At 39.1% G+C, this 21,987-nt stretch overlaps 1 protein-coding gene across 3 annotated transcripts in view; it reads right to left on the minus strand.

Annotated features, from left to right (window-relative positions):
- Positions 1–21,492, minus strand: part of CDC14A (cell division cycle 14A) — a 150,890-nt gene extending 129,398 nt beyond the window's left edge. For all 3 annotated transcript variants that reach the window (XM_029950052.1, XM_029950051.1, XM_029950050.1), the window contains exons 1-2: positions 21,423–21,492; positions 8,475–8,567 (exon numbers count right to left, since the gene is read on the minus strand). In XM_029950052.1, the coding sequence (XP_029805912.1) occupies positions 8,475–8,567; positions 21,423–21,464 (135 nt within the window). In that variant the 5' untranslated portion in view covers positions 21,465–21,492. The remainder of the gene's footprint in view (positions 1–8,474; positions 8,568–21,422) is intronic.
- Positions 21,493–21,987: the final 495 nt, after the last annotated feature.

The raw sequence follows: 21,987 nt of genomic DNA on the forward strand, positions 1-21,987 counted from the left end.
TTCATACCACAAATATTTACTGAGCACGAAGGATGTGTCTGACACCGTTCCAGATGCTGGGCTGCTGTGGGGAACGAAAGGAGAGTCTCTCCTTGAAGGGAGAGATAATAAACAAGTAATAAACACAATCCCAAGCAGTTAAAAAGTACATCCCATTAATTCAGTGTATAAATGAAATAAATGGACATCAGCTTTTTCACAGAGAAAGTATATGTCTTTTCAAGGCTACTAAGATTCAAAAAATCATGAGTAAACTGTGGTAAGCATACAGTGTATCTGTACTTAAATATATAGTACTAAGTACAGTGTGTTTGTGTGTGTGTGTCTCATGTGTGTACATATGTATGTGTATATAAATCTGTGAGCTTATTCACGGCACAGAGGAAGCTTGTTATCAGGTTGCCACAAAGAGAATAGAAAAAAAAATACTTTAAACCTGAGAAACAAACCTTTCACAAATGAAAAGCAAACAGCTGATTTTCCTAGCTCACAGCTAAATGTCACACGCAAGAAAGGTTGAATAAAAGATAATATTGCTCTATCTATATGTAGAAGACTAACAGAAGTTTCACATTCAAAGAGTTTAAAATTGAAAATGCTGTATGATCTTAGGGAACCTCACCTGTTTTAAAAGCACCAAAAATATAAGCCAACGAGAATCAAAGCCTGACCGGTGCATTTACAGGTAATATCACAAAAGCATTCTTGTCTATCAAGCTATAAAAGGAAGGAACTGCAAAACAGGAAATTGCCCTGCCCCAGCCATGTGCCACGCCTCCATTCCTCTCCACAATTTCCATAAGCAGAAGCAAACGCGATCTGTTAGATTTACCGAGAAGCCACAGAGGTTGACAGAACACTGGTCGCTGACATATTGCTGTTTTAATAAATATTTAAGGAAAACGCCTTTATTATTTTGAACCAGCATTTTTCTTGATGATTTCACCTGTCTTTTTAGATAACATTTGTTTAAACTATAGTTTTTTGATGACAAGTTAGAGTAGGTCTGAAACTGCAATTTACAAATGAATTTTGAGTTAGAGATTAAGGAAACTTAACACGCCTGTCCCAAACTCATAAATTCAGAGTTAGTTGGTCTGTTTTACCATTTTTCAATGGTCTAAGCACATACACATAAACCATTTTTAAATAATACTACTCTGGGGGCACATGGGTGGCTCAGTCGGTTAAGGTCTGACTTCGGCTCAGGTCAGGATCTCATGGTCCGTGGGTTTGAGCCCCTCATCGGGCTCTGTGCTGACAGTTGGAAGCCTGGAACCTGCTTTGGATTCTGTGTCTCCCCCTGTCTCTGCCTTTCCCTGACTCACACCTCTGTCTGTCTCTCTCTCTTTCTTAAAAGTAAATAAACATTAAAAAAAAATTTTAAATAATGCTCTGAATATAATTTTCTGTATATTCAGTAGATCACTAGGTATTAAATAATCAATAGATCCATTATAAAATAATAGAATTTAAGGCATATGAATTTTGTAAAGTAACAGAATTTAAGGTATATGAACTTCATAATTTCATATAGAAACTTGGACTGATAAGTGTGATTTCTAGGGATCTACATCTATTGATACAACTTAGACTCAGAGAAATGACTTCTTTTCTTAAAGGAAAGAAGAGGCTGATACTTTTCAACTTGTAATGGTCCAAATACAGGAAACACCCAACTACTTTAAAACACTAACTACTCAAAGGTTAATAAACCTACAAATAAAACTACAGGAATAATAAATCTCATTAATAATCAAAAAATGATTAGTAAGACAATGAGGTATCATTTTCACCAATTAAATTTCTAGATCTTTAATATTTATACTCAACATGCAAAGATATATGGCACCGGAGGGGACTTCATATAATACCAAATTTAGTGCAGACCGGCTTACATATGGTAATATGCTGCAAGAACCTAAAAATTGCTTGCACTTTTAAAATCTATTAATCCCACTTTTGGCAATCTAAAGACGAAAATCCACAAAAAGAAATATTTATAATGCCAAAAGTGTTTGTCACATTATAAAAAATTTTGAAAGGAATCTAAAATATTAAACAAATAATGTTTGCCCTCCAAATGGAATATTATTTGATCATCCAAGTAGCAAAAAGGCAAGCATGTGGGCCAAGCGTAAAAAGGTTCACAAAACTACACCGCAATTATACTTAAATGAACAGCCATGTTTAGAATGATATCAGTGCAGGAGAATTCTCCTACTTTTCTTCTAGGATATGGTTATGCCACTTTGTAAATTTAAAAAAATTATTTTCAATTAAATTCATTGAATTATCTCCTTTTCAAACTAGATATTTAAAATATCTTTAATCATTTCCCACCCCCTCCTCCCCTCAAGAAAACATGCTACTCTTCACACCCGTCAATATTCCTTCACCACCTCGGCCTGGGGCTGGTCAGCCTTGATGCCGCCCTTTCCCCAGGTCTGACTCTGGCCCCTAAACACTCTCTCCAGAAGACAGAGTTATGTTATTCAATACCTTAGCATCCTCAACTCTCAGAACAAGGCCTCATGTATGATAAGGGTGGGGAAAACACTTGTTGATTTATATTTATCCAATTTGGAGCTTACTGCACACTTTTCTCGATGATTTATTACTCATCTGTTCCCCATTTTAAGCCAGGTATTCATTCTTTTTTCTATTTTTCATTTTTTGATATTCCCCAGGGCCCACCACAGTGCTGGGGAAAGCTCATCTGAGCTAAATATTTACTGAACTAAAGAATGCCTGAATACACATCTCAAAAATGAGAAATTTACTTGGTTCAGACAATTTTTTCCTTTAAAATGCAAATAACATCCTATAATACGAAACAAACAAACAAAAAACACCTCACCCTACACCTTCCGGTAATTTATCCCAAGCAACCCACAGACTAACAACCATCTGAGTGTTTCTGAGCTAAAGAAGGATGTAAATGTAAAATGGGGTGTGGAAAGGAGGAACAGGCTTCAGCTCCTCAAGGAGGGAAGACACTAGCTCAGGACATTTTCCGGGAGGCCGCACAACTTTCCCGCCCAGAGCTGCCCGCCAGTCCTGAATGCTTCAGATGCCAGGCACTGCCCCAGGACACCTGCGTGAGCGTGACCTCCTCAGTCCTCACCACAACTATGTTAGGTGGGGTGTTATTATCTCTATTTTAAAGATGGGGGGCAAACCAAACAGGAATCTGGAAGAGTTAAATAACTTGTTCCAGACATAAAACTAACAAGTGCATTCAAGGCCAAGCCTGTGGCTCTGCTAAGGTCACTGCCCCCAACCACATCCAACCAGGGGGAGGATGGCTTCTTTGCAATTAATACTAGACTTCGATGTAGAATAAAACTACTAAGGTGCTAAGTGTAGTCTACATTATAAATAGCAGACACAGACATGATTACAAAGTCCACAAACCTTAGCCTTGTCATCTCTAATTCAGACATGACATCTGGCTCGGCCCTGTCCCAGTTAATCCATAATTAGACCCCTTATTTAGCAATGTGAGGACTTAACACGTGGGTTAAGGAAAATACATTGTGGTTACTGCCTCTGCTTAAGCATCCTCCACATATCTAGGGGAATAAAAAAGAACTCTTAATTTTTTAACTCTGAACTTAATTTTCTAAGCTAAACCATCACATTCATTCTAACTTCTCACAAATATTGATTTTCCCACCCTCCAGTCATCATGGGCCTCATCCAAATTCTCCGTGACCTCTCTTCATGGTTGTATGAACTGAGACCAAATTGTACCAAGTGAGGATATGATCTGTAAGCATGTAGCAAAAACCTAATTAATGTATGCTTACAACTTTTTAAGGCCATCTTTTTCAAACTCATCTGAGAGTCCTGTGGATGCTACTATGATCCAAGCATCCTAAGCCCCAACTCCAAAACTGCACTGAGTATTGTCCTGGAAAGGAAACACCTTCCTGACAAAGTTGATCTCTTCGTAAAATCTGTGCCCTCGATCTCGAGAAGTATAACATCACAGCTTAGGAACAGAGAGACGCTTCATGAGTAGGGACTTCCCTGAAACAGTGCCGGTCATCTATCTGTTCAGTGTCACTATGATGTCCAGGGGCCACCTCGTTGTAGCAACCCTGGCTTTAGAATCACTCACAGACAGGGTTTGTAGAGTTCCCACTGAACATGATGTTCCATATTTTATCTCTTTCTTAATGCTCATGACAGTTCCAGGAGATAAAATGTACAAAGTTCTCCCCTACTTAGAGATAAGAAAGAACTACAAAAGCTTGTGTGACATACTTAAAGTCACAATCTCACACAGAACAACACAAATTGTACCTAATACCACTGCACTGTGAAGACTCCTCACAAGAAAAGAAATGTTTTGCAAACTATGTAGGGTGATGAATGTTACCTGGCCTTATCATGGTGATCATTTTTCAACATCTACAAATATCAACTCATTACACTGTATACCTGAAAATAATATACTAGTATGTCAATTATACATCAACAAAAAAAGTAACTAAAAAGAAAGAAATGGCTAAGACAATACATTTTATACTGTACGTATTTTACCACAATTTTAAAAACTGGGGGGAAAGTTTATCAAAAACAACAACAGAGGTGCCTGGGTGGCTCAGTCGGTTAGGCATCTGACTTCAGCTAAGGTCATGATCTCACAGTTCGTGGATTCGAGCCTCACGTCCAGCCTGCTTTGGATTCTGTGTTTCTCTCTCTCTCTCTCTCTCTCTCTCTCTCTCTCTCTCTCTCTCTGCCCCTCACTGGCTGGCACTCTGTCTGTCTCTCTCTCAAATAAACATTAGAAAAAATTAAAACAACAACAGCAACAACAAAAGACGAGGTGATGATGTGATTTTTGTGCAGCAGGTACTGCCCTTGGGCTCCCATCTCTGTTTTGAATCGCATCTTTAAAGGCCATACACAGTTGGCTCAGTCAAGACCACAGCATTCTGGTAATAAGATACTACTTCACCCTTTATGTCCAATTTGATCATTTGCAGTTTCCCTCTGAAGTTACCTAAAAGAAGTTACCTTCCTTCCTTCTTTCATATTTTGTCATCTTATTATTCATTCATTGAGTAGATATTTACAGAGCACCTACTATGTGCCAGGCACAGTTCTAAGCTGATGCAGCGTTCAAATACTGAATAGTTCCATACCAGTGGGTTAACAGCTTCTGCCCACAGCATGCCATGCCCTTCCGCACAGGCCACCTCATCCCTTCCCTGGGACACCCCCTGACCGGGACCTCCCCGTGACTCAGCATAACAGGAAGGCTCCACTGTGGCCAGCTCCAATTCAACTGATGACTCCCTGGGCCTAACCCCTTGTTATGTGTTTTATCACCTCCCAGACACAGCAATGAACAGAGCAGACAAGGTCCCTACCCTCTAGTCTAGGTAAGAGATAATAAACAAGTAAATACATAAACGAGTCAGATAATTTCAAATAGCAGAGCACTGTAAAGAAAATAAAACAACAAGGAACTAGAGGGCGACTGGAAGGGGGGAGAACAGAGTAAAACTTGAGAGGAAGTCTTTCTAAATAAGTGATTATTATAAGGAATCGGGAATGCAAAGGTCTTATGTAAAAACACTGCAGAGAAAACAGAAGTATCATGGCCTTCAAGTGGGAATAAGCTTGAGAGTTTCATAGAAGGCCAGTGTGACGGGGGCATCCTGAGCCAGGAGAACACAGAGGGAGACAAGGCCAGATGAGGGAGGATCTTAACGGCATTGGTAAGGAGGTTTAATTTAATGCCAAGAACAGTGAGTAAGCATTGGACAAATCTGAAACAGGGCCATGAATGATCTAATTTATATTTTTAAAAGATTACTCTGACAATTGTGTGACAGCTGTGATCAAACAAAGGCAAGAGTGTAAGAAGGAAACGATGTGCGACGCTCTGGTGGTCACCCAGGTAAGCAGAGACAGTGGCTGGCACTGGAGCATAACAGCAGAGATAGAAAGAAGTATTCTGACTCAATATGTTTCAGAGGCAGAGCTGACCAAGCGTACTGATGAGTACAACGTGGGAAGAGGAAGCAGGAGGAATGAAAATTTACTATTCTTGGATTCAGCAAGTCACTGATAGCAGTTCATTTACTAAAAAGGCACTGACTGTGGGAATAAATAGGTTCATAGAAAAAAGGCATAAAAAGGTCTGTTTTGCCAACATAAATATGAAAGATCATGGAGATCTATAACGTGGAGATACAAACATGCAGCTGGATATCTGACCTTAATAACAGGAAGATTCCCCCAAAAGACTATGACTTCTCCAACAGCAATATTTAATATATGTATAACTTCACCAATATGTATGTATAATGCACATTACGGACTCTCTTATAAGACTTGTGTCAACAATTAAATGCATGTGCACAATACGAAGTAAGGCACAAAATTCTCTTTAAGGAAAGAATACAATTCTTGGTTTTCATTTTTATTAAGTGTTGTGTCAAAAAGCTTTCTGGGGGATGCCTTTTCAAAATCAATGAGGAAATGAACAGAACACAAATAACTACTTTACGCCACTTCTCTCTCTAGCTGTAAGGCACCCAGGCTGCCCTCAGCACTTCTTCGATCCCGCTGAGACTGCCTTTCCTGCGTTTGGTTGCATTAAAGTGGTGGAACCTTCTGATCTGATGCATCTTATCCCCAGCTCGGTGCATCTATTACGACTGAACTTCCCCTCAAAACCCAAGAGGTGCCATGATAAAATTAAAGATGACACCAGGAACAGGAAGGATGGGGATGAAGAAGGAAAGGAGAGAGGAAGAGGAGAGGGCGGGGAAGACGGGAAGGAAAGGAGGGAGCGGCAGATGACCTCTTCCTGACGGCGATCCTATGACAGAGGACTCGCGGAGAACGTGCTTGCACAGCCATCACCAAACGCCTCCGGAAAGACACCCCTGTGTACATGTCTTGAATCCAGCAGTTATTACAGGCTCCCCATATTCTAAACACAGTGTCAATTATCAGTCTCAAGTGAGTAATAATTATCAACCTAAAGTGAAATATAAGCACGCCTGCTTCCTTCAGCTTACCAGCACTTCCCTGAGCCTTCATGCCAACAGCCAGCTTGTCATGTGTGCCTTTAAAACAAAAGCAATAGCCTGGCTGGTGCTACAAATAATCTTTGTATCCTCAGAATTAGAAGGAAAGTTAGAGGTCATTATATCCAGCCCTATCGTTTTACAGATAAGGAAACTAAATAAGGCGAAGAGAGATAAAGTGGCTTACCCATCATGCCAGAGACACTTCAGGATGAAAAAACGCTTTTCTGATTCTTAGTCATGATTCTTTATATTATGCCCTGCTGCCTACAGAGTGAGAAAGAGAAGTACCACAAGGGATGGCCCACGGCACACCATGGGGAAGAAAGTTGGCGAGAGCTGGGCTCCTCAGCCCTGGAAACACGGTCCCAGGCTGCACTCGGGCTGTCAGCCCAGCCGCTGTTCTCAGCCCAGACCCTGCAACAGCTTGACAGTCTTTCTAACACCACCTCTGTCTGGGCTTTTTCCCCTAGAGCCTTCAGTTTGATGTGGCAGAGTGTGATGTATAGGAGCTGGTGCTTCCTTCTTCAGAAGGAAGTCCCTGAAAGGTCACAGGCAGTGTGAGAAGCCCAGGCCCTCCCCACGGATAATGGGAAATGACACCTCTCTCCCCTGCCTTTCAACCAGCATATTCCTAAATGGGTATCACACCTGTCCCTAAAAAGTTATTACAGGTTACAAAAATGAGTTTTGTAAGCCCTGGTGGGCTTCTGCCTTCCAAATTTTTGCCCAAACCCAGTACATATTGAAAATTCTAGAAACACTCACATCAAAACACTGTAGCACATTCACATGGAAATCACATTTATATTTTAGTGCTTACAGAGAACAAAATTTGCAATCAAAATGACTCTGGGAAAGTCTTGTCTAGTTATTAGGGAAGTGTAATACATGCAGGAATTATATTTGGTTTGCCTACTACAAGCATGTATCAAACAGATTGATAATAATAATAATCCTTTCCCATGCAATCTAGGATTTCTTCTTATGCAAAAAAGAAACACCTCAGTAGTCTTTAAAAATCTGCCACTATATGGAAACCAACTTGACAATAAACTATTTAAAAAAACAAAAACAAAATAAATAATAAAAAATAAAAAATAAATAAAAATCTGCCACTATATATTCTTTTCCCTGGAAATATTCTTGTGGATATTCATTTTTTAGAAACACCAGTACAGCTGTGGGATCCAAGCTCCCCACTGTGGTCTCAGACTCTGTCATTAGATACTAGCAAATAAAATCTGAAAATTAAACAGCCCAAGGATAGCAGTCCGACTTTCCATGCCACACCAATTCCCAGGGTGCTAATAATTCCACCAACTCCCAATTCCACTAAAAAAGTGGCCTGGAAGCTGTGTGACTGTGTTAGCATTCCATTGGCCTGATTATAGAAAATAATCATGAAAAAGTACTTACGGCATAAGCACCTATCAAAAATGCTGCATTTGCTCTTTTCCGTTGATCAAAACAGGTGTAGTGCACTATTTTCTTTCTTGATAAACTGTATGACTAAAAAGAAGGAATAAAAGAGTGTAACCATAGAGACAGTGTTAAAATATACAGAAAGCATACATCATCTCAACTTCCAACATGTGTCACAAGCAGTGAAATCTACCAACTTTCAACTTTCATTTCTCCGGCAATTGTATACGAGCATAGTTGAGTGACGGAGGGTTACTGCCTCAGACTTTTGGCAGCCCAATCATGATGCAGATTTGACAATGTAACAAACATTTCTCTCCAAGAAGGGAGACATACAATGGGAAATAATTAAATTATTGCCATCTTTATTAGTGGGAACCATTTTTGAAGATTTACTCTAAATCTTATATGCAAAGTCTAGTCATCCTGTTTTCTTTTTTAATTTTGTTACTGAAGATAGTTTAAATACAATGTTATATTCGTTTCAGGTGTACAGCATAGTGATTCAACAGTACTGCAGGTCACACATTGTTCACCATGATAAGCGCAGTCACCATGTGTCACCATACAACATTATTACAATAGTATTGACTGTATTTCCTATGCTGTAGTTTTCATCTCCATGACTTGTTCTACAACTGGAAGTTTGTATCTTTATCCCCCTCACTCATTTCAGAGATGCTTGAACTCCTCTCTGGCAAATGCCAGTTCATTCTCTGTATTCATAAATCTGTTTCTGGTTAGTTTTGTTATTGTTGCTGCAGTTGTTTGTTCACTTGTTTTGCTTTTTAGATTCCACATATAAGTGAAATCATATGTATTTGTCTTTCTCTGTCTGACTTCTTTTACTTAGCACAATATCCTCCAGGTCTATCCATGTCACCACAAATGTAAGTTCTTTTTTATGGCTAATTATTCATCCTTTCTCTTTCTCTTCATACCATACCCGGTTCCAGAAAAGTTATCTTTACCTTTCATATTATAGTTTATTTTTAAATGTGTCAATCAGTCTATTTTGTTCTAAAATTTTTAAATGCCTAAATTCACTAGAACACCAATACTAATATTTTCTTTCTAGAATGTTCTATAAAAATCCCTTTTTAATTATCTAAAAATAAATGGCTACTGGGAAACAATAAACCATGAGCAAACATCTTAATGCAATAACCATATGTTAAATTCATGGATTCAAACAAACAGTTTATTAAAGCACCTGCTATATGCCATGCAATATGCTGAATGCTCACGTATTCAGCTAAATCCAAAATAAGCAACTCAGTACATTGTATACATGCTAAACAGGACAAGAAGTGTGCAAATAGAAGATGCTAAAATGAAATCAAAGTATTAAGCAAACTCAAACATAAAACAATGAGAACACTGATGCAACTAAGTGAAATCTACTCAATTTCTTCATATCTCAAAATAGTTACAGTATTTTGATAAATGGTTGTCAAAACACAGATACATGGGTGCCTTTTAATATTTGTCTATAAATTCAAATTGACTGTAAAAGCAGCATTCTATACCTTACACACTGACCACAACCCACAGAATGCCTGCTTTTACAGCCCCTTTAAAAATGTAAGAGAGCTCAACAACCTACCTTTCTTCATTCACCCTGCTGTTTTCTTTAAGGAAAAACTCTTCAAACTCTGGTCTCTTTTACATGAAATTGCAACATTCTGGCTTTTAATGTAACCACAGAAAACGCAGCTATATGCCTCATCACCCTAAGGCAAGTGCTTCTTTCCTAACCCAGAATCACATGCTCTGAAAATGGCACTGCTCTTTTAACTTGAACTTTGAGGGGTGCCTGGGTGGCTCAGTCAGGAAGTGTCCAACTTTGGCTCAGGTCATGATCTCATGGCTCATGAGTTTGAGCCCAGCATTGGGCTCTGTGCTGACAGCTCAGACCTGGCGCCTGTTTCAGATTTTATGTCTCCCTCTCTCCACCTCTCCTCTGCTTGCACTCTGTCTCTCTTCCCCTCTTGAAAAAACACTTTTTAATTGAACTTTGAAAAATGTTTGCCTTGGGGCACCTGGGTAGCTCAGTCGGTTGAGTGACCGGCTCTGGCTCAGGTCATGATCTCATGGATCGTCGGTTCGAGCCCCGCGTCAGGCTCTGTGCTGACAGCTAGCTCAGAGTCTGGAGCCTGCTTTGGATTCTGTATCTCTCTCTCTCTCTGGCCCTCCCTTGCTCACACTGTCTCTCTCTCTCTCTCTCTCTCTCTCTCTCCCTCTCTCTCTCTCTCTCTCTCAAAAATAAATAAAACATTAGAAAAAAAATTTAAAGAAAGAAAAATGTTTGCCTCAAAGTGGGTCTCATTGCCAAAGTCCTTATTTCCAGACAGGCTTAGTAAAATATCCCTATGCAATAAAGCTTTAAAAAGTACATTTTATTCAATTCAGCTCAGTCAAAACACTGAAGTTATCTGAAACTTCAAGGTCACTATCAATGGTGCTGACACGTGCCTTCTTGCTTTCTCAATTTAAGACTGTTGTCTGCTGGACATTTCCTTTTGTTACTTTATTATTTGCTTGTTGCAGGTCTGTCTTTTGCTTTGTTTTTGCCACTTACTGTTCTCCATCAATAAGTTAGGCTTGATTTACCCAAATGAGAGTCAAGGCCCTTAGGTCTAAGCATATTTTATGGTGTTTAACCCCAAACTCCTAATGACTGCCTTAAACAGAGTCAGGCTGAGCCTAAGGGGCTCAGCTCTTGTTCCCAGCCCCTCAGCATTACATTTCCTGGTTCCCTAAAACACGTGGGGAAGAACATATTCAAAATGGACCCTGAAGTTTGGATTATCTGCTTTGAGGTTTTTCCACTAAGAATTTAGAATTTACAGCAAACAATTGCTATCATTTAATAATGTGGAATTAAATTTATTTTACAAATCCACTTGCCAAAGGGAACAAATTCATAATGCTGTGCTTCCGTCACCAGTAGTTTTTTTGGCTGCTTTCAAACTTCCTGCATTTGCTTGGGTTTTGCTTTTTCTCTCTTCCTCTAAAGTATTCAGAATGCAGAGACCACCCTGCACCAACAGAAACCCTGAAGCTACAGGATGAAATTCTGAAGGAAACTTTCTTTTCACTGTAAACCTGTAAGTTTGTTAAAGTAAATATAATGCAAATTAAAAATTTAATGACTTTAGAAGAATCTTTTAAACTTTACAAGCTTGCAGAAATTACATCAGATAAAGAATATTCTTCATAAAATATACCTACAAATTTTAATTCTTTTTAAATATCTCCTACTAGAAGCTGCCTAGAGGATGGAAACATAGATTTTAACAGCCATCACCATCCACAAGTGCAAAACCATTCTTGTGACAAGAACCTTTAGGATCTGCTCTCTTAGCAACTTTCAAATATATAACATAGTATTATTAACTATGATCACCATGCTGTACATTACAGTAGTTAACTTTTTGACATCAGTTAAACTATAGATAGTTTCTATTTAATTTTTAAGAAAATTTTTAAAGCTCCTAGCATTTACCTTGCTTAGAGGCTTTTGGAATTCAATTGTTTTTCTCAGTAAAATCTCAAAAGCATTGCAGTCAAGAAATGATCTGCTTAGTGAAGCTTAGCCAGTATCTCCCAGGTCAGATCACAGAGGCTGTGTTCTCACTCAAGGAATCAAAACTAATTCAAAGTAAATGATAACAGAGAAAAATTTTATGTCATACTGGCCTTGTCCTAATTTTCTGCCTTGCCACGGCCAGGTGACTCTTATAGGTCACTATGCCCCAGTCTGACACCAGCAATGCTATTCAACAAAGCAGATAACATGGTACTGGAATGAAAAAACTTCAAGGATGGGGTGCCTGGCTGGCTCAGTCAGTAGAGCATGCAACTCTTGATTTGGGGGTCAGAAGTTTAAGCCTCACATTGGGCATAGCGTTTACTCAAAACAAATTTTTTTTCAGGGATAACAAAACATTTTGCCAGTTGCTTAACTAATGCTTTGTGTGATTAGGTTAATATACATAAACTAATGTTTTCTACTTTCAAGTACTAAACATGTCCTTCTGTTAAAAAATAAAATAAATTTTTAAAAAATTTTTCACATGTATTTATTTTTGAGAGACAGAGAGAGACAGAGCGTGAACATGGGAGGGACAGAGAGAGAAAGAGACACAGAATCTGAAGCAGGCTCCAGGCTGCTAGCGGTCTGAGCTAGGGGTCAGCACAGAGCCTGACATGGGGCTCGAACCCACAAACCGCGAGATCAAGACCTGAGCCGAAGTCAGATGCTCAACCAACTGAGTCACCCAGGCACTCCTAAAATAAAAATAAATTTTAAAAGCAACCTACTGGGGTGCCTGACTGGCTCAGTCAGTAGAGTGTGCTACTCTTGATCTCGGGGTTGTTAGTTCAAGCCCCACATTTGAGTGTAGAGCTTACTTAAAAATTTAAAAATGTAAAAAAAAAAAAAATAAAAAACCTACTGCATATGAAAGCACTCCAGAAGAAATGATACTATTCATTGGAGACACTGATGACTCAAGTGCCTTTAGAGAAAACTTTGGTTCATCTGTAAGATCTTTCATGGAGGGACTTAACATGGAGAAGAAGAAAGGCACTGTCTGCAGACAAGAGGATTCCGTTTTATGAATGAGCCCAGTAGATACTTTCTCAGATACTGCTGCAATACCAAGAGAACTTCATGCCTCCAGCCTGGACGGCTTCTTCCTTACTCTGGCCCAACTCCTCTGAGTGTGCTGACTAGGCCCTTCAAGGAGAGCCCTTACAAGGTCAGACCATCACCTCTGGCGTTCGGTGAGCTATCTGCTCTATTGCAAGTTCTTTTTGCTTTAAATCAGAAGCTCAGAGATTACAAAAAACACTGTGTACAATAGCAAAGTAAGGTTAGACACTGGAAAAACAAATGAATACAGCCTTAAACATAAAGGGGAGGATGTCTCAGAAGGAATACTAAGACCTCTGGCCTTGTTGCCTGCTCTGGCCCGTGACCAATGACAAATGATAACCTGCAGCCCTTATCCACATTTATTTTAGATTTCTATCTAGCAACTGCAGCATATATCCTTGCAACCCTTAAGTGGACACAGCCAGCCCTCTATAACAACAGCTAACATTTACTGCTACACTCTGTCATTTCCTAAAGCACAGCGACAGTGCCAGAGGGGTCCAATTTGAACAGGCAGAATGACTCCCAAACTAGAGATCATGGGCAAGGCTGAAGTATAATGAATATTCTCTGTGTCTCTCTTTTACTAAGAGAACAGAAGCCAGAAGCCAGAAGCCAAAGAGGGTCTGGCTTATCACACTTGGCCAGTATCTCCTATGTCAGATCACAGAGAGTTGGCAAATATGGTAGATGGAAGAAATTCAGAAATCTCTCACTGAGTCTGATGGTTTGTGTAAATCTCAATTATAAGGCCACAGTAAGTTTCATGGTTCAAAATTTAAATCACTCTCAGGTCAACAGAATTGGTTGAATTAATCAATAGCATTAAAACGTGTCAGAAAAAAATATCAATCTAAATTATATTTTATTATTATATTTTGCCCTTTAGCAGACTGGCTCAGGGTAACATAGAGAGCTTATTAAAATACATATTCCTGAGCTGCACCCCTAGAGTTTCTGACCAGGGCCCAAGAATTTAATTTCTAACAAGTTTCTAGCAATGCTTATGTTCACGGTCCAGGGATGTCAACAAAATCCACTATGCTATTGCATAAAAATGTGACTCACCCACCCCTGGAAATGTTTTATGTGGCTCCTAAAACAGTGTCCATTTGGTCAAGTACCCCCAAAAGACATTTAAGTTCTTGTAGGAACTCCAAATCATGCTAAATGCCTTTTAAAAGTATGTTATAAAAAAACACATTGCTCCAGATTCCTGAGAAAACTGTATCACGATTTGTAAATTCTTGCACTCCAAATGATAACACCTTATGAACAAGATCCTTTAATGATTCAGTAACTGAGCTAACTTAAATGGCATTATTCCAGAGGGTCCAAGCTCAGATGCTCTCTGGGGCCAAGAACTTGAAGTGGTTCAGGTGGTAAACCAGAAAGTATGCCCCATCCCCGGCAGGCTTAGCTCCAACTTCCTAGTCTCCTGTAGGAAACTGAGCCCATTATCACACACTTTAATATGGAAAAGAAGCCAAAAATCCGGAATTAAATGGAAATTTTCATAAATTACGGATGTTGACCATGAATTCAAAATGTTTACAGAGCGTGAATGCCTAAGAAAACATGACTGAGCTGAATGCAGCCCCCTAGGCAGTCAGCTGCATCTGCATCCTGGGCCCCTGTGGCTGACGGATGTTCTGTGGCTTCTGTCAGTCTGGACTGAGCAGCTGGCGTGTGCCAAACACAGGGCTGAACAATGTGGCCAAATGGGAGCAGAACCTCAGTCTCCAGCCTCATTAGCATTCCCAATGGAATGAATATTCGATGCTAACTGAGGGGGAGGTACTGGCCAAGGCTTATTCCAAAAAAGAGAAGAACTACCTAGGGATGCATTCACAGCATAGCTGGGAGCTATGGAATGATCTTAACTATAGGGATAGAAAGTATTTCCTGTAGCAAGGTAAACACTAGATAAAAGATAGAATATGTATCGAATATCTATCAATTAATATAATCGAACCTATAGAAATTTCCAGACCTGGACTGCTTACCTGAGAATCAGAGTTTTACCACTGCTATGTAAACCATGATAAGCATGCACTCTAGGATGTACACGTTTAATGGTACTTGCAAACCAAAGTACAACAACTGTTATGAGAAAACAATACAAGTTAAAATGAGGGTATTGCCCCCAGGCAGATGTTTTCTAACTCCAAGAAAGGAAACCTCTGTGAAAGGTTGCATTCTGGAGACCTCACTCCTGGAGAAAATCTGGCCACGGCAACCCGGGAAAGAAAGCGTTGACATGCTACACAGATCACAATAGCCCAGGCTCTCCTCGGACGGCAGGGACATAACAAACCATGCTCGTGTTCAGCACTTAGGGCAGGCGACCACAGACTACTCAACCATTCCAAAACGAAAGGTGGTGGAAGATGGTGCAATTCAGCTCAAAGCCAAAAAAAAAAAAAACCCCACAAAACACACACAAAAAAACCAAAAACAAGAGTTAATGCATCATTCAGAACAACAGATTTTTTAGGCAGCCTTTCAGTACCGTTGGTGGCCATGCTCAAAAGTAAAATCTTCGAGTCATTTGATTAGAACACTGTTTAATTAAACTGTGTGAATCAGCCTGATCGTGCTAAGGAAGACATTAGGGCAGCCTGGACAATATGCTCTTGAATTAAAAAAAAAAATATACAGCCCATGCATTTCCCTAAACAAGCAAGCTCTGCCAGTGGTGGCGCTCAGATTAAGTAGATTATAGCATGGGGACTATGGGGACCAAGGTGTCATTCTCTTACAGGTGACAGGGCTAGCCCAGTAATGGCCGCAGCAACAGCGTCTCCAAAGCAATCAGTTGTCATCTCATTGCAAAAGCGATAAAATGAACAGGTCCTCCTGTCAGCAGCCATGACCTCTACAAGTTTTACCTCCAACTTTCCCAGGAAAGGGATATTCTTGAAAATTTTCTTTGGCTGTACAAAACAAAATATGGTTTATGTTTTTATTTAGACCTAAAACAAAATAGGTTGAGTCGTTTCTTTAAAGAGAAAAAGGTGTCTTTGTGTGGTCCTAGTTGCTTTCAAACCCAGTATGTTTCATTAATGAAATGGCACATACGATCACAGTAGAAATCAAAATGTCAGAGAAAAGTTGCGCATTATGATTTGGTGGAAGGCATTTGGGGATTCTCCATTACAAAGGTTCTTGCCTGGGGATTTCTGAAGGAATCAGGAAGGACTCTGGGCCTTGCAAACCCTACGTATGCCCACTCCCATGGGAATTAACACTGCTTTAGAGCCCCTGAGCCCTCTTTTAAACGACATGAACTGTCTCCAGGATAACTTGTTTTTCTTCCCCCAAAGCCCATGAACCTGAAACAGAAGATAACCTCATGAGGAAATCTCAACATGTTTTTGTAGTTATAATAAGAGGGTGGTCTGATCACTGTATCAAAAGAGTTCTTGTGTACAAGAAGTGCCTGATGCACTGGCAGGTGCCTGGTTACCGGATAGGATTACTGCACTGATTCACCCAGCAACAAGGACAGTCCCTGAGCCCCCACCATCTGCCAGGTACTCAGTGCTTTAATACAATCGTCCATTTCACCAGGCCACACCCCCTTCTTCTTTTACCCTGAAAGGACTATGTGGGATGTTTTGTACCTTTAAAATTACACTTCTGTCAATATTCTTTTAAAGCTTTTAAAAACAGTCCTCAAGATTACTATAATTGCCCTGTTGATTCATAAGAGCAAGTATTTTTTTAAAAAATCACTGCCCTAGAAAATGTCCCCTTTTTCCAGTGATGCTCTTAGTACTTTTTTCACAGACAGAGGTTTTTAGTTTTCTCAAAGGAAAAGTGAAATCAGCAGTTAAGACTGTATTGATCATTTTAGGAAAAGCTAGTCCAATCATATGTATTAACACTTTCATATTATTTTATCAGTCATTGAAAAATTTTCTTAAATGACCAAGTTTAAAGAAGGTATTTTTTTTTAATATCACTATGGCTATCTTTTGTTAGAATACTCCTCCGTTTTAGAAGCCTGTATATCCTAGCCCAGTGTTGTCACCATTGTCTGTGCCAAGAATCCCTTTAAGAATCTGTTAAGGGGCGCCTGGTTGGCTCAGTAGGTTAAGCATCCAACTTCAGCTCAGGTCATAATCTCATGGTTCGTGGGTTCCAGTCCCACGTCAGGCTCTATTGAGGAGCCTGCTTCAGATTGTGCCTCCCTATCTCTCTGCTCCTCCGCTGCTCAAACTCTTTCTCTCTCAAAAATAAATACTAAAAATAATCTGTTAAAAAATGATGAATCTTCCAAGAAGAAAATATAAATACATACAAAATTTTATATATAACTTCAGGGGCTTATGGATTTCTTGAAATATCAAATTAGCAAGTTCTGGTCTCACCTATCAATCACTGATGGCATTTTACATTAAACAACATACACAGTTTTACCAACTGTTCTTATTTTAACAAATCTTCCTTTCTTGGACTATCTCCCTCATTACAGTAACTACTGACCAGAAATTGCAAACTACAGCCTATTACTGCATAACTCTTGGTGCTTACACTTTCTAAAAATGTAGTTTAAATTTTTTAAAAATAGGATTTTTGTTGGTGATGGTGGTTTCTGCCTTTGGTTTTTGAAACTAAGTAGATGTTTGCTGGATAATTTTCCATTCTAATCAACATAATTAAAGTGAAGGTCCCTGGGAATAGAAGGCATATTCACATACACACACACACACACACACACACACACAAAATAGCAATATATCACTGCCTTTAAATCATCAACTTGAAAAAAATACCTTTTGATAATATAAAAATTAAAAATTTAGGTTTGGAACAGAATAAACTACAAAATATTACCTATCTACATAAGGTATCAAATAAAAGAGAAAAAAAAATCATAAATGCTTTATTGGAAGAAATAAAAATTGCCAAAGTAGAAAATAAGACATTGCCTATAAGAGCTAGGAAACCACACAAGTATTCTAAGCAGTTGTTATCAGTTAAAACAGTGCCAAAGTATTCAGAGAAGTAGAGTCTGAGGACCAAGTAAACACCATCAGATCTGGTCTTTAAGATGTCTCTAGGTCAGGTTCAGCAGGGTAAGAAAAGCAAAAGTGAGACAGCAAAGGATTATGAAATCAGTGCATAGTGAGAATGTAAATAGTGAGGGCAGAGTATTCTGAAACCTCCAGAGACAAAAAGATAAAGGGGACCGGACCTGTAAGTCAAGGGGATTGTGATAAGGTTGACAGAAGTTTGTGTGTCTGATGACCCTGTGCTGGGCACTAGGGACATCAAATTCTATGACATGTCTCCATCTGCTAGGAGTGTATAGTCTAATGAAGGAGAGGAATGTAAATAGGGAATTATAATTCATCAGTAATAAAGATCTCCAAATGGGAGGCACCTCCAACCTTGTTCGGAAGGACAAGGAGATGCTTCCCAGAAGTCGTTGTGCCTGAACAAGGTCATAAAGAACAAGGAGTGATCAAACCAGGGGAAAAGGGCATTGAGGTCAGAGTGGACGTCACAAGCCATTGTGTGGGGCATGTGGCGTGGTTCAGGGCAAAGTGCACAGCCAGCAGTGGCAGGGGTACCGCAATCTTGAGTAAATCAGTAAGTCAGCACATGAAATCATCCACTGGGAAAGATGCCAAGGGTGGGAGCTGTCAAGGCAAGCAAGACAAAAGGCATGGAAGCAAGGTGCCCAAAGGTCTTACCAAAACGCATGAACACAGGCTGCAGACAAGAAACACCAACAGGGATCCAATGGACTGAGAAAATAGGGAGCCTGAGGGCCTGGAGATTACATGAAGGTGAAAGAGACAGAATGGGGGAGGTACACAACAAGAAGGGTACATTTAAAGCATGAAAGCCTGGAGTCTGAGTTCCTGGAAGAAAAGTAGCGGGAGTGTCAGTAACAGTCATTGGAGCAAACGAGACAGAGGAGCCTCAAGGCCACTATGGAACATGTTTTCAAGGTAAAGTCAGCTGGGGCAGTGCTGTGAGTGAGCACGTTAAGATTACAAACCACAGAGGCTCCTCTAGCAACGAAGGTAGAAAGGAGCATAAATAAGTCACAAGCCTTGAAATCTAGCCCCCACTTTACCTTGTAGCCTTGGGCAAGTCACCTGCCTCTCCTGGGCCTCCCTTTTTTGCAACTATAAAATTAACTGGCTAGACTAAATTGTCATTTGGATCCCTAAAATTATATCAAAACAGTTGCATACAGAAATGATAGCCAGGAGACTGAGAAGGAGTTTTTAACCTTGGTTGAAGAAATGTTATTGTTATTTCCTATTCAAAGTCATAAATGTTCCATTAGTAACTTTCTTCTGCAGAAGGCGTTAAAATGTGCAAAGCCTTTTTACATATATTTTCTAATATATTCTTAAACACCCCTCTGTGAAAGCTCTATAATCCCTATCTTAGAGCTAAAGAAACTGAGATTACACAAGGTTGAAGCAATTGCAGCTTCAAATTGGTAAAGTCAAGCCTTTTCTCCTAATGTAGAGATTCTACTTGGATGCTTTGAAATTATGCATGACTTATCAACATCTGGGTTTTAAAAATTTATTCCTTCAGCAAGTAACAGGGGATAAAGCTAAAAATATCCTTCCAGGCATCCATCAGATTACCTGATCCCTGAAATGAACCAAGGGACTGCTGAACTCTATTAAACTTGCATAATGTTGAAAAAAAGCTTTGTAAATGAAAACAAATCAAAACAAGTCCATGTATATACACTTACCTATACTGTTTGGTGTCAAATATGGTACAAAAATAGCCTTACTCAAGCCATCTACTCTTACATAGTTGAGATTAGCAGAAGATGGAGTCAGGCCAAAAAAATTTATTTTTGAAATAATGATTCTTTTCTCTTCCATCTCCCAAGTAATAGTCAGGTCCTGAATTGTTAATTATAATACCCAGTTCATACCCACTATATACTAATACAGGACTAATCAAGGAAGCAAAAAAAAAAATTGCTAGGTCCTCAAAAGGAAGAAATAGCCTTCAATTATTTATGCATTATCCTTTCCTCATTAATTCATCCACTAAAAGTCTATTTTATATTTTTATATTAAATCCTTTTTAGGATATTATTTGCTTCCCTGGTGATTACAAAAGTTTCAACTTTATTTTCTAAACTATAGGCAGTAGCTTCTTTTCTGAAAAACGTAGACCCGTTTAGTTAAAGGAATTTACATACATCCTTTCAAGTCAGATAATACTTTACAAATTAATTCTTTATGCAGTTGATTGCAACAGATCTTATGTCATATGATTACTGACCAAACAAAAAACCTCTCTTTGGTATTCATTCTATGACCATTTAGCATTTCCAGATCAAGGACAAAAATCTGTGAATTCATAAATACACAACATATTTTACAGGAAAATCTCCACTACAGACAGTCTTATACCTAAGTTCAATAAAAAACAATCAAATGAAAAGACCACTAAGCGGCTAATATGCACAAAGTGCTATACGATGTGACACCAGTTACACAGCAGCCCAAGGAATAACCCGCCAGAGCATGACAAGTTAGCAGTTATCTTTAACAGCATGCTGTGTAGTATTCGACCTTCCAAACTGAAACATTACACTTAAGATCCTCATTTAGGAAACTGGAAGAAAAAGAAATATATTTCTATGTGATGAAATAAATTTACCAAAACCAGGAGTGCCCGTAATGCTTTTCCTCATGTATGTTTAGAGTTTAAGAAGAGAAAAAAAAAACATGTAAGTCAAAAATATAGATGAATACTGAATAGATGATCCAAATTCTGTCACAACATGTAAAGTCCCTGTCGTATCACTCCTAGTAGATCAATCCCATTTGGCTGTTAACTCTACAAAGATGACCTTCAAGAAATACATAAAAATTTCAATCTTGATCAGGCAGGAAAAGTTGGCGAGCTCCTGCCATGCAGTGATGAGCGCCTTCATCGCCAGGTTTCAGAAAAATCATCCTAGGGAGGAATCTGAGAGACTCATTAAACAGCAACCTGAAAGGTATTTGTGTTTTCTTTCTTAGATCGCTATTCCAATGACTTCATTCAGCTCACATTTCAATTCATCCTGAAAAATGGAAGAGGTTACCATGGCCTTTATGGGGCACTCAGGTGGATCAGTTTCAACTTCTCATTTCTATGAGAGTAAACTACTCATATAAATATCCAAAGATCAAGATTACCTAACTAAATGGTGTGTGTACGGCAATCCCGGTGATCAGATTTCAAAGCTAAAATTTTCAATACCAAAATATAAACATCACCAAAGTACTCACTTTCAGTTTCTTGTTTAGTTTGCAGCAGTATCTGTACACCATTGCCAAGTTCAGAGGTCCAAAATCTGCATAAAAACTGGGATGTATAAAAAAAAGCAGTACTTAGTAGAAATATAATTTTCAGTAACATCAATGCTCATTTTTATTTTCACTAAAATTGCAAATTTCAGTTATCTTCAGGAATATGGGTCTTTACATAACTGAATCCAAATAACTAATGGTTTCACTCTACTGATGAACACCAATTACCGTACCCAGTCTCTTAACAGGGAACTATCTGGACATTTTTGAGTTCCACCTTGTTTTATCTCCCTGCCGGGACACTCAGTAAAATGATTAAAAGGCAGACCACAGCTTTTTACATGCAACATGACCATAACATGTACATTCACTTTCGAATTCGGTTTATCACCTACTTAGTCACCAATTCTAACTACTCCAATCAAACCTTGCTCTCAATTCTCAAGTATCTTAAACCTAGTTGTCTCTTGCAGTTTTCTTCCCCTTGAACTTCCTGCATGATATGACGCACTGGCCCACCTCCCTCCCCGCAGACATCTCCGGA

Source organism: Suricata suricatta, chromosome 8 (assembly GCF_006229205.1).
Source record: "Suricata suricatta isolate VVHF042 chromosome 8, meerkat_22Aug2017_6uvM2_HiC, whole genome shotgun sequence".
NCBI classification, from domain to species: Eukaryota; Metazoa; Chordata; class Mammalia; order Carnivora; family Herpestidae; genus Suricata; species Suricata suricatta.